The sequence below is a fragment of the Brachyistius frenatus genome, unplaced genomic scaffold (genome assembly GCF_029030835.1).
Source record: "Brachyistius frenatus isolate BFR_SWC_R1_liver_20210118 unplaced genomic scaffold, ASM2903083v1 Contig_62, whole genome shotgun sequence".
Classification (NCBI taxonomy): Eukaryota; Metazoa; Chordata; class Actinopteri; family Embiotocidae; genus Brachyistius; species Brachyistius frenatus.
This window is the reverse complement of record NW_027210661.1, coordinates 2243071-2261115: the sequence shown is the minus strand read 5'-3', so window position 1 is coordinate 2261115 and position 18045 is coordinate 2243071. Positions and strand designations below refer to the sequence as shown.

General features: G+C 41.7%; 1 protein-coding gene across 1 annotated transcript in view; it reads left to right on the top strand.

The window, feature by feature from the left end:
• The first annotated feature begins 1345 nt into the window (after window positions 1-1345).
• Window positions 1346-18045, top strand: part of dock10 (dedicator of cytokinesis 10) — a 60111-nt gene continuing 43411 nt past the window's right edge. The window contains exon 1 of the mRNA XM_069706434.1: window positions 1346-1743. Within this exon, the coding sequence (XP_069562535.1) occupies window positions 1636-1743 (108 nt within the window). The 5' untranslated portion in view covers window positions 1346-1635. The remainder of the gene's footprint in view (window positions 1744-18045) is intronic.

The following is an 18045-nucleotide window of genomic DNA, read 5'->3' as shown; positions in this document are numbered from 1 at the left end:
TCTAAGAAATCCCAATGATTTCACTTTTCTTTATGACTGGTATGACAGAAGTAGACTAACAGCTGACTATCACTTGCTGTTAATGGAATAGCAGCAGCAGAATGGTAAGTAGTTTTTCGTCTTAGGAAATGTAAGCTTTTTGTGACTAAGTGGATTTAAATTTCTGTCTGTATTGCTTTGGGCTTATTGTGTTTGGCTGTTGCCGTCCAGCCAAAAATGGAGGTGAAATACAGGTTTTGTTGTGCAACAAAAAAAGAATATTAACCTACGTAATTTTTTTTTTAAATTTTTTTTTTTTTACTGATAACATTTATAGCTCTTTAGAGCAGTGCTTTGCCTTCTCCAGAGAAAATCCAGCATATTTTATCTTTGGGAGTTTTTCATTTTTCATAATGCATCAGACAACACAAACAAAGTCCTACTCCCTCTACGATTGTTGCAAACGAAATTAAAAACGTGATATCTAAATCGGTAACTTTGGGTGATATTGGTCAACTGACAGCTAAAGTTTCACATTGCTCCTGACGGTTCCATGCTGCAGTGCTGCTAATGAACGCAAGAGGGAGGCAAAACAATATTAAAAGGGGTCTTTTTTTTTTATTTTTATAAAGACTGGTGTCTACTGTTTGGTCACAGGCTTCACGGAAGAATGTCTAATTTAAGACAAATTATCATAGTATTAATGAGATTATTAATTGTAATTTCTCACAGTGAGACTCAATATCAGCAATTGTAACAGAACTGTGTCTCTTACAAGCCTGTAAAATACAAGCTGTTGTGTTGCACCATCGCACTGTCCTCTCCGATAGGAAAAGCACGCCTCTCTTTTAAAAGGTTCCTTTTTTTTTATCACGCTTAAAAAGTATATATGATGATGATGGCAGAGCATTTCAGATGTCGTGTCCTCCCACCAGGTGTCGCTGCTGGCCCGTGTGTCTCCCACATCGAGTAACCTCTACTGTAAACGCTGCTCCTCCTCGGTCGTGACTGGACTGCTGATGAGTGAGTAGTTGACATTTCAGAGCTCCCCTTGAGATGCGCGATGTAGGCTGCACAGTAATATACGGAAACACCCTGTTCAAATCAATTTCAGCAAAAGCTGTCGAGTGAATGTCGAGACCGCTCATACATTAGTTCGGTTGCAATAGGGTTTGGAATTTACCTTGAAAATGTGTGTTCAATTAGGCTTCATGAAAGTGAAATTCGTTTGCTGAAAAATGTTCTTCTTTTCCCACGTCAAGTTGAACGAAGCCGTTGATACACGAGTTACACTGGAAATTTGATGCTCGACTTCAAAATAAAAGCACCTCTCCTGCCGACTGCTCGATTTCACGGTACTTCGTAAATGGGATTTTAATTTGAAAGTCGTTCCCCCACTACCTTGACGTCAAATCTGAGCGCGCGCACAGGCGGCACTCCGCGTTCTGCGCGTGTTTGATCCACAGGCTGCGTGTGTGAAGCGTGTGTGTGTGTATATATATATATATATATATATGTGTGTGTGTGTGTGTGTGTGTGTGTGTATATACGTGTGTAAACACAGCTCGATAGCTAATGTTAGGAGCTAGGGCCACGAACTGACTGCAGCAGAGATTACTAGGCTGAATTGCGCGCGGTGGCCGGTCAGATGAGGAGATGGCAGCCGAATCGACCCGGAGATTCACCAAGAACCTGCTGAAACCGGGGAGTGCGGCGGAGATACGGCAGACGGCGTGCAACGCAGTCAGACACTCCGCAGTGACGGTGAGTAGACCCCCGTGGATTGTTAAAAAAAAATATATATATATATATATATATATGGTGGTAGAGGAAAAACGCATCACCACCTGTCGGCCCAAAGCTTTTTTTTATTTATTTATTTATTTATTTATTTTTAAACCGCTGTGGGCTTTTAAATGAAACCAAAGCCTTGTAACTGGATTAGCTTTGGTATCAGCCTCTGTCAGACACACCGCACCACTGCACCGTAGCTGGAGCAGACCTGGCATTGACATTCATGTTGCATCTTTCTTTGCAGTGGATGAGCAGACGCAACGCAGCGCAGCGCAGCGCTGTGCAGCTTCTGTCTATCGATCCTGCACAATTCAATACATTTTAAAGGATACATCTCTGTAGGTGCAGGAATCGCCGCATTTAATTACATCAAACACCGGTAACCCGCTTACTCCCCTTGGTAATGTGGCCATAAAGTCGTAGAGCATCTCGCATTCCCTGTGGGTTGGAGTTTATTTCAGTGTGGCCGGATAAGTGAATGAAACGCAGTAAATAGTAGGATAGTGGGATGCGGCATGACCCAGGCAGCGGTTTGCATCTGCCCAGTCGTGCTCAGAAACACTGGGAATTATGGAGGGAAAAACGGGAAGAGGTAGATTAATCCGAGCTATAGGCTTGATTTATGGCTAATTATATCATCAGGCTATTTTGATTTTGTGAAATTTGAAAGATGCTCCAGTGGGTGTGTCACGCCTTTATAATGAGAATCTGTGATTGACGGATAACATCGTGGGAGGAGGGGTAATCCAGAGAGGAAGAAAAAAAAAAAAAAAGCAGCCATTGCACACAAGTACAGGCACAAACACAAGGAAGAAGGATTTGTGTTTTGATGATGTCCTTTTGATTCATCTGGCAGAGGACAAATCCTCCACCTTACGTTTTGCCACTGTCTTCGCGCAAGCGCGTGTGTGTGTGTGTGTGTGTGTGTGTGTGTGTGTGTGTGTGTGTGTGTGTGTGTGTGTGTGTGTGTGTGTGTGTGTGTGTGTGTGTGTCTCTCCATTCTGTAGAGACTAGCATAGAGAGAAAGGTCACTCCACTCGAGTCTTGTTTTTTTTTTTTTTTACGCTTCTACTCCACATTCTCTTCACTCTGGGTTTAGTGTGTCAGTGGGACACATGCAGAACAGAGCGCGCAGTGAGAATTGATTGGGATAAAGAGGGAAAATGTAATATTGCATGGCAGAAGACAGGATTAAGATATTTGAACCGACTCGCGGTGAATGAAAGATGGGTTTATTCAGTGTAGTTCTCGCTGGAGAATGGACATTTTCTGAGAGCAGCTTCAGTGTGGGAGTTTCTAGCAAAGACACCACAAATGTTGAGCGATATACTGTAGTCTGTTATTGGAGAGGGAGAGCGACTGATTGAGAGCGTTGAGAGTATCTGCAGGAAACAAGAGCTACTTTATCACCATTGTTTACAGTATTAAATATGAGCAAGCATGTCAAGTTGTTAACCGCCAGCATATTTTTTATTCTTCATGAAAGCTTTCATCCATTTGTGGTGTGCAACAGTGTGAAGCTGCAACTATTAGCTAAATATTTGATAGATTGATCAACAGAAAATTAACCACCAACTATTTTGACATTCGATTCATAATTTATTATCAGACAACGCTCAAATCCTCTGATCCTAGCTCCTTAAATGTGAATATTTTCTGGTTTCTTTAGTCCATGATGATAAACTGAAAATCCTTTGGTTGTGGACTAAAACAATACATTTGAGGTTGTGCCATGGGGCTTTGAGAAACACAGGAAGATATGTTTTGCCATATTAACACTAAACAGCTAATTGATTAATTGAAATCGATAAAAATAATCATTTTTCTGCAGCCCTGTATCAGTCTTTCTGCCCAACATGTAATAGAGCACACGCCACCTTTGTAACTTTTTTTTTCTCATTAAGGCTCAGTGAGACACTCAAGCAGAATAGAGAAACATTATTCATAACACTAGGCTTTGCCTGATATGGAAAAAAAGCAATGTGTTAATGTGGTCATGTTAATTTGTCTATGCATATAAAAGAAAGCAGACAACTCCAATTTTTTACAAAGACTTTCTGATGTATAGCGGCCGATACTAGTCCTATTGCCCAAGTGCTTAAGTGCTTTGACTCAAAAGTGTCTTAAATAGCCTACTTATGATCATTAATGCTCTTTAGTATATGTTAGAGTTCATTTAAGAACGAAAGCTATTCAGTGGATTAAAAACATGCTGGATTAAAAACCTTTTGCCGTGATATCAATACATATTATTACACATTTTCTAGTAAATCGGTAGAGAAATATTTAATGGATTTTGTAACCAGATAGAACAAAATTGTGCAAAATTTATGTAATACTGTTGTAAAACTAGTCCTGCCCATTATTCTGCAAACACACTATGTCTGAATACATTCAGATATATTGACATGACTCTCAGTATTGCCCATACCTTATGTGGAATTTACCAGAACACCCAACCATGTTTTATTTACTGGAAATGAGAAGTGAAATGGAAACGGAGAAAAATTCGAGCAGCATCAGTACGTGTGCAAAAACACCTGCTCTTTTTGTTTCCTGAGTCATCCACCAGTCATAATGACTTGTTTGTCTCAATGTCTTTCCAATAGCTAGAAAAAATGATGACGATATAAAATGCCACAAATTAGTACTATTAGTAGTTTTATGTACAGATGTAGGATGCAGAAATGTGGCGAGACAGCGAGGGTGGGAGGCTGCAGGGTAGAACAGTAAGCGTGTGTGTGATTGTGCAGGTAAATAGTAGCACTTGTGGGCACCAGCTTGGGTTAAGTGGGTGTGTAAATGTCTGTGCATGCGTGTGGACGTTTTTGTGAGTGTGTTAATGCATGGCCTTTGTTCGTGAAAGAAACCAGGTCAGCAGAATCGGGCCCTATGGCATAACATTCAATGAAGCGAAAGCCCCTTTCTCTCTCTCTGACCCCGTCTCTCTTTTCATAGTGGCCAGTTTTATTCATCCTACTAACGTCACACCCTCTCCCCTCCCCTCCCCCCTATCTGACTTTACCCCCTCATCTCCCCATGCCTTCACTGTTTCTTCTGTATTTGTGTGACTTTTGACACAGTTTTCCTGTGTTGCTTGCTGTCGCACTGATCCACATGGGTTCAGGTTAGATCAGTTTCTGACGTGTGTGTGTGTGTGTGTGTGTGTGTGTGTGTGTGTGTGTGTGTGTGTGTGTGTGTGTGTGTGTGTGTGTGTGTGTGTGGGGGGGTGGTGGGGGGGGCATACATGATACTTGGTAAATCCCCTGGTGCATGCTGCATTTTCCTTTGATGAACTGCTCTGTGAAAGCCATCACTGCTCTCTGACTACTTCACTGTTTCTCAGAGTGGTCAGCCCACCCATCCTCAAATATGCAGGCAGCATGGAAGGGTGGCTAGATACAGAATTGAAGGTTGAGTTTTGGTTTGTTGCTTCAGTGATCACGGGATCTCTGATTACATCTGTTCTGGGCTCTGTCTGACACTGAGCAAATAATAGTAAAGTCAAATGAAAAATTGGATTGACATTCTTGATAAATACTCAATGAAGCATATTTTGTATTAATCCTTCCTGAAGTACAGCATTTTAACACGTTTACAGCAAAATATTCCAACCAAACAACCTACTCATTTTTGGTCGGCCATTCGAGAGTGTTTCTTATGGCTCTAAGCAAAAGTGAGCAGCAGACTAGTGCAGACACAAGTGTTATTCTTGTTGTGACTCTAGCTGCCTGCTGGGAGGAACCACATGTCAAACCATGCCTCCAGGATGCCAACCTCACTCACCACACAGCCAGTGATTGGGACAACATGCCCACCCTGACATCTCACTGCAGCTCCGAGTGTATTTGGCCAGTAGCACAAGGTTGCTTGTATGCAATCACCCTCACTCTTTAGGCCATATGTGTGCTCGTGCCTATCAACATGGTATCCAGTTTTTGGTGTTATGTCATCATGGTCCTGTCTTCCCTTTGGCACATAATGGCACTATTGGCCCTTGGCATCCGTGGTGGCCTTATGGTACCGCAAGCCTGATCACACATTGACTATTTTTGGTGCCCACTTCCAGTCTCTGGGCATTTTCTGAAAATTCTCAATGCTAACCAGTGTCGGTTGTCCAACCATAGAGATGGCCCTGTAATCCTAATGTGAAGGGAACTAATGTGTGAAATCATGAGAGCAGGTTTTTTTCTCTAAATATAGATTAACTGCAAATCCTTGTATAAACTTCCATTGCTGCTTCTGGCTGTTTCCCCATTGATATGGTTGACCAACAGTGAGTGACTATTTATAGTTTATAATTTCTGTCATTGATTGTCATATTGGCTGCAACTAACTATGCTTACTATAATTTTAATATTTAATAGTCTAACCTCAAGATGACATCTTAATATGGCTCGTTCTGCATGAACAACAGTCCAAGACCCAAAAGTATTAAACCCACAAAGATACAGAACATCATTTACAAAGATACAACAGACAAAAGTCGCATCCCAAAACAATCTGGCACTTTTGATTTAATTGGAAAAAAACAACACAATGGTCGGGACAATGGTTGTAATTAATGCAGTACATTTACAGAATTAACAACTCAACTGATCATTTCAACAATATACAGGAACCACTGACTGTCTTGGAGGTTAAGCTGAGAAAACAGACAATAAGACCAATATGATTTTTTATGTTTTTACCTACACAACAGAAACTGCTTCTTTACTGCTCTGCAAGAAAAGTCAGTAAAAATGCAGCTCAACGTACCGTATTAATGAAAGAACTTTCTGTATTGATGTTTTTTCCATATTTTATTAATAGGCATTGCACTGTGGGGGCAAGAACCCCTGTCAAGCGTGAAAAGTACAACAGGGAGGACAGCCATCATACATGTCAGTCACTTTGTCAAAGTTTCATTCTGATCTCAGAGTTGGAAAAACCTCTCTCAAACTATTATAGTGAATAGGACTACATTTTTGAAAAGGAAGTAATTTTAATTAAGGACTTTAACCTATGTCTACTCAGGAACATTTTTAAGATAACATTTAACCAGCTATGGCACAGAGGATATTCTGTTAAATCTACAGAATTGTCTGTGTTCTGGTTGAAGGAAATGTCTGTAAACTTAATAGAAAGCGTTGTGGTTATTTCCTTTTGGGACATCTCGGGACGTCTTTTTTCACAGATTTCTTTCTTAGATTATGTCTATGTTTCTAACAGTTATAAGGCTTAAACAGATTGGTGTGGTGCTCCTTTACCCGTGTGGCTAACCTCCATGCTCATTAGCATGTTCCTGTTATGAAAAGCATGTGATGCTTCCAAATGTTTTTCTGTCCTGTAGGTGTACACTTTTTATAGCTGACCCAAAGCTTGCACTGTATGTTCTGAAATATTCAAATACGGGTTTATATGTCATTGATCTCCTTCTTGCTCATCTTCTTTTTCACTGACTCACTGGCTTTGCCTCATCCGTGATCTAACTCATTTCATTTTACACTTTCTCGGAATATAATTTCCTCTCCTTGGAACTTTAAATGCTCCTAGCTTGTCTCATTACATTAGTTTAAATTTCTCTGCTCTCTCTTAATCTGTATGAACACCAGCCTTTACTTCTCTGGCCTTTGGGCTTACAACAGTCATGTTCTGTTTGTGTGTGCCAGCCCTTCCAATAAAATGCCACTACCGGGCATGTCGGTTTGTCTGGAGCAAAAAAATGTGTGTCGGACAGTGTGGAGCACTCATTTATTGGTGGCGGGCATTCTGGGTAGACGCATCCCAGTGATATGTAGTGGGGGTGTGTGTTCACTGGGGGACATGCTGTCAGTCTGATTCTGCTTTGTCCTCATGTCGACTGCCTGGGGTACATTGTGTTTGACTGCTGGTTTGCCTATTTGTGTGGCATACATAGCCTTGCATGTCTCTGTGTTTGTGTCTGTGTGGTACTTGCATGCGTTCCTGAATAACCAGCCATCCATTTAGGAAATGTTTAAGTCCTACATGCATTACAATTACTTGCCGTATTGTAATGGTGCCTTAGTATTGGCAGGCTCTCGGGAGTGTGCACGAACTTTGGGCGTGCAACTGCTTTAGATCTGTGTCGGTGTGGTTTTACCTCGATTTGACCACAGCGTGCAAAAAGAGAACCGTCTGTGTTACATTGATAAGTCGCTGGCAGCATGTAGCACCAGCTAATATGCCCATGTGTTGGTCAAACTGAGAATGCTGAAAATCAATTGTCCCAGAGGAAAGAAACCAGTCAGATTACCAGTAAAGGCTCTCCTACTGCCATGCTTCTGTTACCACGGTAACAGATAAGGTCAATTAGGATGGAATTCTAACAGGAAGCACTATCACTCCGCGCTTATCTCGTCTTTTTCCTTTCTAGTATCTTACTTCATCTCATCTCACTCCTCTGTTCCCACGCTCTCCCATCTACGTCTTCCAAGATATCATATTAATTAATTTATGTTGCTGCTCGCGACGCATGAGACGAGAATTATTTTAATTGTACCTGTAATACACCTCCTTCAATGGCTTTCAGAACACCTACTCCATCTTTTATCCGCTTTGTTGCTGGCTTTCATTATCTCCTTGTTTTTTTATTTTTTTATTTTATTTTTTTAATTCTGAAGTTATTGCTTGCACGATCTAGGAGACCTATACAGATCTTTGTATTTTTCCACTTATTACATGTGGACAGGGAAAGGTAGGAGAGGATCAGTCTTTATCATTTTAGAGAGCTAAACCATGAAGAGGGGAAAACTGGAGAGAGAATGTGGGAGGATTTGTGAAAAGGGGAAGAGCGATTCAGAATCTCTGTCATCCCTCCCAGAGGAGTTTGCAGTGGAACTCTTATGCTGCCTCATAAATTCCTGTGTGTGCATGAGTTTGCATCTGCAATGCTTGTGTGTAATAATATGTTTATCATTTTTTACTTGCCGTATTGTAATGGTGCCTTAGTATTGGCAGGCTCTCGGAGTGTGTATGAACTTTGTGCATTTGTCTTCCGCATGCATAAGTATGCACACTACCAACTTTTTAGGCCCCTGTGGATATTAATGCAAATGTTCCAGTTCTTGAGGAAAGTTGGTTTCACAACACTGTTGTTGCCGTTGTCTTAATTCCCGTAGAGTCTGACATAAAGCTGCTTTACAAATCAACAGAGGCAACATTTCCTCGCCTGCCAATACAGTTATTCTCTTACATAAGTTGGGGTTTTGGAAATCATACTGCAGTTGGATTGTATAACCATATAAACAAGATTTAGAAAAAAGACACTCTTCCAGCAAGGACCATCAAGAGAGGCGCTTTTGGCCTTTGATTTCGCAATTAAACTATTAAAGGAGGACTTTGCAAAGTGATTATCAGGAGTTATCATAACTTTCAGGAAAAAAAAACAGATGCCATTCAGTAAAATCAATAATGAAAACAACTCTTATCGTCTCCTCTGCATTTCACAAAGAACATGCCAAATGTTGTTTTGCTTATATAGGCCATGACCTAAGCTGATAACAAAACAAGATGTATCAGGACAGGGCAACATCTTTGCTGAACAATTTCCTAAAGTAAAACCGGATTACAGCTAAAAGCAGCATATAAAATAGGCCATGCTCAAGAGAGGCACTCCATGAAAAGAATAATTAACTAATAATAATCCTGTCGGGGTAGTGCAGGTATATTCAGACTTTTCCATTCTCAAGGTTTTCTTCAGACATGTTAAGAGATATCTTAAAATACAATGCTTTGAATGATTCTTTGACATCACCTCCAGCACTGTCGCTGATGTACTGTATGTGATGAGTCCCGTCCGAGTGGCACCTCACATGGCGTGCACCCCTACACCTCAGTTTGGTATATGTGTCAAACCAAGCTGTGAAAGTTTATCCTCCTATGTGTCTGTGCATACTTTGACAATGTGAAACAGGATGTCCTGCTCGCTCTGTCTCTCTGAAGCAACCCCTAATGCAGCTCAGCAACCTAAATCTGTGTGTTCATATCATTTCAGAGGTTTTATCAGGAGGGTGACCCATACTTATTCTTTTCCCTCTATCGAACCTCCCACTCACCCCTTCTCCTTCTCTATTCTACCTTTCACTTTGTTGCTTACCTCTCCCTCTTATATTTTCATCTGCCTCCATCTCAGCCTTTTTTTCTTTGCATTGCCTTTTTTTTTTTTTCTTTTTCTACATAAATTCCCGAACTACCTGCACTTCCTTTTGACTCCCTCATTTGTTCCCAAAATCAACTGGATTACATTCGCTCTGCCCCTCAGTTCTCACTCCTAAAGAATAGAGACAAGAGAATAGAGAAGGGGATTAGAAGAGATGAATAGCCCTTTGACATTTGTTATGACTGAGCTGCAGACAACTCAGCCGTGTTTGACCAATAGCAGTAGGAACGTGCACTGCCAGGCCTCCCGATATCCTCAATGTCTCATTCAGAAAGGACAGAGAAATAAAAGCAAAGAGAACACAGAAAAACAAATCTGAGCCTGTCACTGTCACTATTGGCACTGTCTCCTGCTGAATCCCCCCACTGTTTGAACTCTGCATGATGTGATGCACAGTGATCTCAGCAGTCTGTGCTGGGTATGAGCACAGGAAATTCTTTTTTTGTTGTTGTTGTGAAATACATGAAGCCTTGTCGTGTGGAACTGCCAGTTCTTGAATTGTATTAGAAGAGGAAAGTCTGTGTAGTCTAGGTAGGAAAACTGGTTAGCGAGAAAGTACGTGTCTGTGTGTATGTCAGTGTTTGTGAGTGGTCACATGAGAGGAGGAGTGACAGAGAGTGAGAGAGGTCCCCGGGGCTCGATGCATTGTGCCACTGTACGTGTACAATAGGCTCTTTGGAGAGGCTTCACAGCCAGTGAACTGCTCCATTTAGACTTAGCTGAGCAGGCTTTGCCTCACTGGAGCTTAACTTTTATCCTCTTCTTTCTTTAAAGCTCTTCTTCATGCAGCCCCACCACCCTGCCCTGTACCTTAATAGACACCACCATCCACTCGTCCATCCAGACTCCTTTCACAGTCCCCTTATGGTGGTGGTGATGGGGGTCCACTTCACATACTGGACTAAGAATAGTTCAGTGACTCTCTGCGAGTGAATTGCAGTTTTGTCTCTCTCCCTCATTCTGCATTCCAGAGTAGGAGGCCTGAATATGCTACTGCCATTACCATCCGACCCCCATGCCCTGCTGCCCTCACCCTGTTCTGTACACACACACACACACACACACACACACACACACACACACACACACACACACACACACACACACACACACACACACACACACACACACACACACACACACACACGTAGACACTGTGTGGCAGTGATACGTGATGTGGACTTTCCCTTATTAACTGGCTGGACAGGGTGAGACTGAGAGCACGGAGAAATCTAATTAAGCAACAAATTGGCGAGATGTAAAGAAAATGTGCCAGATGCTTCCATTTCCTCGAACCATCTTTAAAGTCTCTAAATCATAAAACAGAGCCATGGTTTTGTTTAACAGTCAAATCCTCTCAGAGCTTCCCCCCCCCTATCTGTTCTGCTTGTCTAACTGTGCTCTGTTAGCTTTGATCAACCCAGCTGGCCCACCAATAATCCTGTCTTACCATTTAAGTCCACTTGGCTCTTGTGTCAGAAAGCATTTAACAGAAAAAGACAGAAACAAGCAGCCATTATTAATTCACCACCAGCACTTTCTCCAGGTTCCCACTTAGATTCACACATTAACATAAAGATACCCCCCCCCCCTTCTTATCTTATCTTTGCTTATTTTAAGGGCTGGTGGCTGTTGTTTGATGTTTAGCATAGAAACATGATAGTGGTATTTGACTTCAGAACTGGCCATACTGTAATTACATTTGTAAAACATACCCTGAAAAACAAACAAAACTGTAGGTCCAGCCTTAGTACCTCTTTAAGTAACTCTTTTTGGAGTTACTTTGAGTCTGGATGATGTGTGGTCAATGTATGGTGATTTTCTGACATCCGTAGAGGCAGATTGTACTTAAATATGCGAGTTCCACTCATTGCTATTCTTGCTGACTGACACAAAGAGGTGTCACCCTGACATGCATCCTACAGGAAACATGGCCCAATGCCAAATCACTTAATAACTGCAGGTGGTGAAGGGGAAGAAGCAATGCAGTGTTCCATCTTTGTCTATCATGGTTGTGGATGCTCATGTTAGAGGGCAGAAATCTGTATTATAGAGTTTTTTTTTCTTTTCTGTTTTGCACTTACAGGCTATCCATGGGTCTGTGCTGTCTCACTCTGCATTCTCTGTGTGCGTGCATCAATTTTGTATGCCTTAAATGTCAGCCAAAGAGCTGGAAGGGGATCTGCAAAAGAAATAGGAAAAAAGCATGGGGCAGAGGGGAAGACCGAGGAGGGATTTTGAGTCTGTAAGGGGTGTGGAGGAGAAGGGAGGGATGGAGGAGGACAAGACGGAAAGGTAAGAGAGGATAATACACATGAAAACACGAGGAAAAGTGTTCAGAACAGCTGCGTCCTCAGTCTAAAACTGGGACCTCGGGGAGAGGGAGCCTTGCTGAGTGGGCGTCTGGTAGATTGTTAGCGCTGGTGAAGAGGTTACACAGAGGTTACATGTAGGCTTTGTGTCGGTGTCATATGTAGGCGCTATGACTGAATGATTTATTGCAAACCCAGCATTCAAGTGGGCTTTTTTTTTTTATTTCAGTGAAGGTGTATTATGGGGGTTGGCATAAAGTCTTATGATTTATTTTTTACTGATCAGCCTGGAATAAGGCTGATATTATTGTTCATAACTGTAGTAGCTTATTACCACAGGATCCATTGGGCTGCTATGTGTTTCTGGCATGACTGCATAAAAGACAATATTGGCTTAGGCCTGATTTTAGGATGAATATGGCAGGTTCAGAGTGAGGACACATTTTTCAAGCTAACAGAGTTACAGGAAACAGAAACTATTTGGGATAATTGCTCGATGAATAGTTACGGTTTCCTTGTGTCAGTGGCCCAGGTGTGCAGTGGAAGTAGAAATAAGGTTTGGGTATTTCAGAGTTTGATTTGGCTAGCCTAAAGAAGTCAGTGAATGCTCTTATTGGTTGGAGATTTTCTTAGCTGGAAGCAAAAGTGGCTTAACAGCTGTGTAAATGCTGTAGACAAGATCACAAAGAAACAAAGGATGCATGGCACTTCTGAGAGAGGAGTCATGACTTTTCTACCTGACTGGTATTTCTTATGCGGCTGGAGTATTTTTTCCAGTTATATCAAGTTTTGATGAACAGATTTGTAACGGCAAAACCTCCTCTCTCAGCAGTGAGGGCCTTTCTCTGTTTCTAATTAATGTTCTCACTCTTTCATGGAAAATACAATTAAAGGAGCAGCTCTTTTGTTTTGCTCGCTTCTGTTACCTGAAACCTTCTCCGTTTGACCTGCTACTTTATCATGAGTAACAACATAACAACACCTAATCCCATTTTAAAAGTATGCCCCTGTTAGCTCACAAATCTTTGTAGCCGCAGGTATTTGCGGAAAGATGGGTATTATCGTAAATATTTATTGCAGAGCGTATAGGAAGTCGGTGACCTCAGCGGTCTGTGTTCGATCGCTGAGGCCTGAGACGGCACAGGAGGAGTGGTGTGTGTGTGTGTGTGTGGGGGGGGGGGAACAGCAGGGAGACGTGGAGAGATGCCACGTGGGAGAGTGAATTAATGAGGCAGCCGCTCTGTGACAGTAGCTGTGTGTTTCTGCTGCTTTTACTGCATGGCTGCACAATAGTACTCTGCTTTTCATGTCTCACAGGCCAGATTTTTCTGTTATGATGCAGGTTGATGAATGTGGGAGTCAGGTGGACAGGTGGTAGCTGCTCTGCTGTTTTATTGCTGTTACTGGTACCGCTATTAAGCCCCATCTCAAAGGTGTGGTTCACTCGTAAAGGAACAATAAAACACCCGCAACACCACAATGTAGAACTCTTGAAGGTGCTGCACAGCAAATACCATACATTTAATGAGTTTGGCTAATAATCTCTACTTGCTAGACAAAATGAGGGTGTCTTACCACCTTGGGGAAACTGTTTCTCTGAGCATCCTCTCATGTTAAAACGCCTCTGTGATGTACGATACACCAGTTACATTTCATAAATTATGCACTAAAACTGCTATGAACTACAAAAAAAGAATCAAAAGCACTCCCCTCTTTACGTACAGTTTCGGGGAAGATTTAGTCATTTAGTAATGTTGTAGTGTCTGGTTCCAATTACTCTCCCACTGATTCATACATTTTAAAGGCTCTCCTTCATCAAAACTGAAGTAACCCTTAAATGCAGATTTCCTGTTATCATGAAAGTGGTCTGTCCACATTATACAAACTAAGATTTGTGTTTGTCACAAAGATAGGTAGAAAAGTGAAAATACTAAAGAAAAGTTCTTTGGAGAGTATGAATGGAAATTTTTAACAATGCTCCACCTTCCCAGCAGTTACCCCTCATCAACTGCCCCTCCACCGTACTCTCATCTCCTCTCTCTTGCCCCCTCCCCCAACATCCCTCCTGCCTCAGGACCTTAGTTCTCAGTTAAAGACATTTTAATAGCTTCCTTTTCTAAACAAACCAGCTGCCAGTGGACCAGATAGTATCTCTGGCACAGAGCGCCTCCTGGAGGTCATTCATTAAAGACGTGGCAGTGGGAGCAATAGCGACACAGAGATGAGGGGAGACTGGCACGTTGTAAGACACTCCCTCATCGTCCACACAGGCTGCTGTGTTGACTTCTCAGCACTAGATGGCATTGGCAGTGTGCTGTAGCTCTGAACTCACTTCCTCCTGTTACCTCCTCCTTCAAATAGCCAAATAAACTCGGTCAGACATTACACACCGTCTTCCTCTCTTGTTTACAGTCTGATCCATCACATCATCTCATGACTGATTACTTGTATTCAAAATCGTGATTTGGATTCTCGTGTGAATTGTTCAGTAGTTTTGCAACTCCGCAAGGAGACTTCTGATTTTACCCTGTAGGTAGAAGAGGCAGAAAGGGCAGAGACAAAATCAAACGTAACACATGAGATGCAGCAGGGTGACGCAATACATTCATACAGCCACCTTAAACATCATCGAGAAATACATCAGGTAACAAACATGCACAGTTCAGACCTATTCCTTCCTGTTTGCGAGTGGTGTTGTGGTGAAGCATCCGCACACTGAGGTTTTACTGAGAACAGCAGATCAGGAAGATGTCGACACACTATCAGCATCAAACTTGATGTGATAGTGTTAGAAAAAATAGACAGGTCTTTGCAACCGTTTCTTTAGTGCAGTCTATGAACTTTCTCCATATTTGCAGCACGTCAGAGAGAAACACTATGTGTGCGTGCTGTGTGAGAATAAGGGGGTAGTGCAGCCAGAAAGAGGTTGACCCCGTGTTCCTCTTGCTGCTCTGTGAGTGCCAGGGGCCAAAACGTAGTCTGCTGAGAGCCCCAGCACCATTGAGTGTCAGCATCCTTCCTGTTGTGGTCACCATGGCAACAGGGGAGTGTTTTCCCAAGTAAACTCAGTGGAGCTCTGCACCACATCAAACGCCGCTGCCATGAGTCAGCCTCCAGCTCTACAGGGAGCCTAACTATAGCAGAGCTAACTGCTTACAAAGCAGTGTGCAGCACTTTTAATGGACCGTGGTTTCCAACTTGGCCTAGTTGGCTGAAGTATTTGAAGTCAGTAAAATAGCTTATGTTTGTCTTTTGCCTAAATAGTTAACCCTCATGCATATTCAACATACTCATTTGCATCAAACCTCCTGCATGTCTACTGTACAAAACTGCTAATTTGTCACCTTTAGTATTATTTAGCAGAGCAGCAGTTCTTCCGAGGAACAGAGGAATAGTAGAGACTGAGGCTCTACAGCTGGAAAACATTAACTCCGCAAATGATGGCAGCACAATGCCCTATACACCCCAATGATGTCATCCTTTGAAGAGGTTCAGCTTAACCCCGGTCACACACAAGCACAAGCAGGACAAGCACACATGTTCTCAGGCGTACTGGACAAACAATACCAAAGGTGCACACTCACATGCGCGCGCGCGCGCGCACACACACACACACGCGCGCGCGCGCGCACACACACACACACACACACACACACACACACACACACACACACACACACACACACACACACACACACCCTAATGCTTTATTGTATAGGTGCATTCATGTCTTACTACTATCCTAAACATGAATTGATATGTAATTATTTTTTTAATTGGAAGTTTTCTTTAAGAAAGTTGTTTGGGCTTTTTTTCATTTTAAATGGCAGAACATCATGTGAGAAAGCATGAATGTGGTGTGTTCAGACTTCATCCGGGCATGATGACATAATATGTAACGTGCTACGTGCATGAAAATCGTGTGAAAAACACAACAAATCTTGCCAAAAGGTTTTTCACTTGGCCGAGATGTAAATGTTGGCATATCGATAAAAAGAAAATTCAGGAAATAACATCATCAATCAAATTGCATTTTTATAAAGTATACCATCTTCTTAGCCTCTGTTAAGGATAATTGCACAGCACGAGTTAATGAATGAAAACTTACCTGGAGCAACCGGTATAAATGATACCTGTGTTTGCAAACGGTGTGAAGGCAGGTGGAGTGAATGAGAGTACAACATGAAGGCAGCTTTGTGACATGGGGACTTTGCTGGCAACCAGAGGGCATGTTTGTGTGGGCATATTTGCATGACAAGACCATTGTGGAGGCCTGGCATACAAACAAAGCCCATCTCTGTGGTTTCTGTGTGTAATAGCTGCTGCTATAAGGCATGTTGCACTGAGGAGCCCTCGGAGAGAGGCGGTGGATTTGGAAGTGTTGGTGGGCGCGGTTAATGTTTCCCTTTCTCTCCACTTTGTGCGTTGCACAAGACGTATGCACTGTCATCTCCTACTGAGTGGGGCACGTTAATATTTGGACACTGTGTGGGAGAGGACTTGTAATTCCACATGTGCACACTTTTGTATGGCTTCCTCTGTGCTTGTGTGTGTTGTGCTGTTTATATTTAGCTTTGTAAAGCATTTTAATAATGATCATCTATGTGGGTGTGATTTTCTGCCACTGACATGGACACTAATGACCTTAATCATGACCTAACAACATCACCATGGTTACCTCCTACTCTGCAGGGAACTAAGAGTGTGCACATGTCTGGACCTATACATTATGTGTCTCTGAATAGATACACAATGACATTTTAATGTATTATCAGTAAAATGTGTAAAAAAAAAAAAAAAAAGAAGCTCCCATAAGACCCATAGTGTGGGTAACTATCTCTTTTTAATCCAGGGATGTTCTACATATGCAACATTTTTAATTTAGTTGATATTATAGTGTCGTGAAATATTCATTTTTTTTTAAACAGTTTTTTTTTCTTCTCTAAATAAACATTTGGAAATATATCGTATTACCATTTATAGCTAAATTCAATTGTTTCAAATCCTTTGTCCAACTCGGGGAGTCTTCTGAATAAAACATAAAAATACAGTAACTTGCAAAGTTATTTCACAAATACATACACCCCTACATTTATCCAGCACTTTATGACTTCATATACTTCACCATAACTCTTTGTACTAGTGTCCACTCCTTCTGCTCCTTTTGTGGTTGTAACCTACTCTTATGTCTTATTTTGTCATATGTACCCAAAAGAGCAGAGACAGGATGGTTTAAGACAGCGGATGGTCCATGAACACCAGTGGAAGTCGATGTAAAATCATTTAGCTTCTGTATCTTAACACACTCAGTGAATTATTAAATTATTATTCATATTTCTACAGTGTCTGAAGTCATTTTCACTTCCTCTAATGTGTGTGTCCGTGATTATTTTGAGAATCATTGTTGCACTGAGAAAATGTAGCTAACGGAAGCATTTTTCGGGCAGTGTTTGTCTAACGGGTGTCTCTGTCTGTCACAGTCGGCTTGTTGCTCTTGTTAACCCCATCTCAGCTCCACCTTTTCTTCATAATATAAATGTTTGGCCCCAGTAACCGAAAATATATATATATCTATATATATATATATATATATATAGATATATATATATTGCAGTTTTTTTGGTCTACTTCTGGTTCAACAAGGACAACTGGCAAGGAAAACAAAGGGGATGTTATAATAATAAGAATTTCAAATTGCTGTAAAACATATGAAAACTATTTTCTTCAGAGAATACACATTTCTTTTCTTTCAGTTCAGCCACACACTTAGTGAAAATGGAACGTGAAGAATAAAGCAAG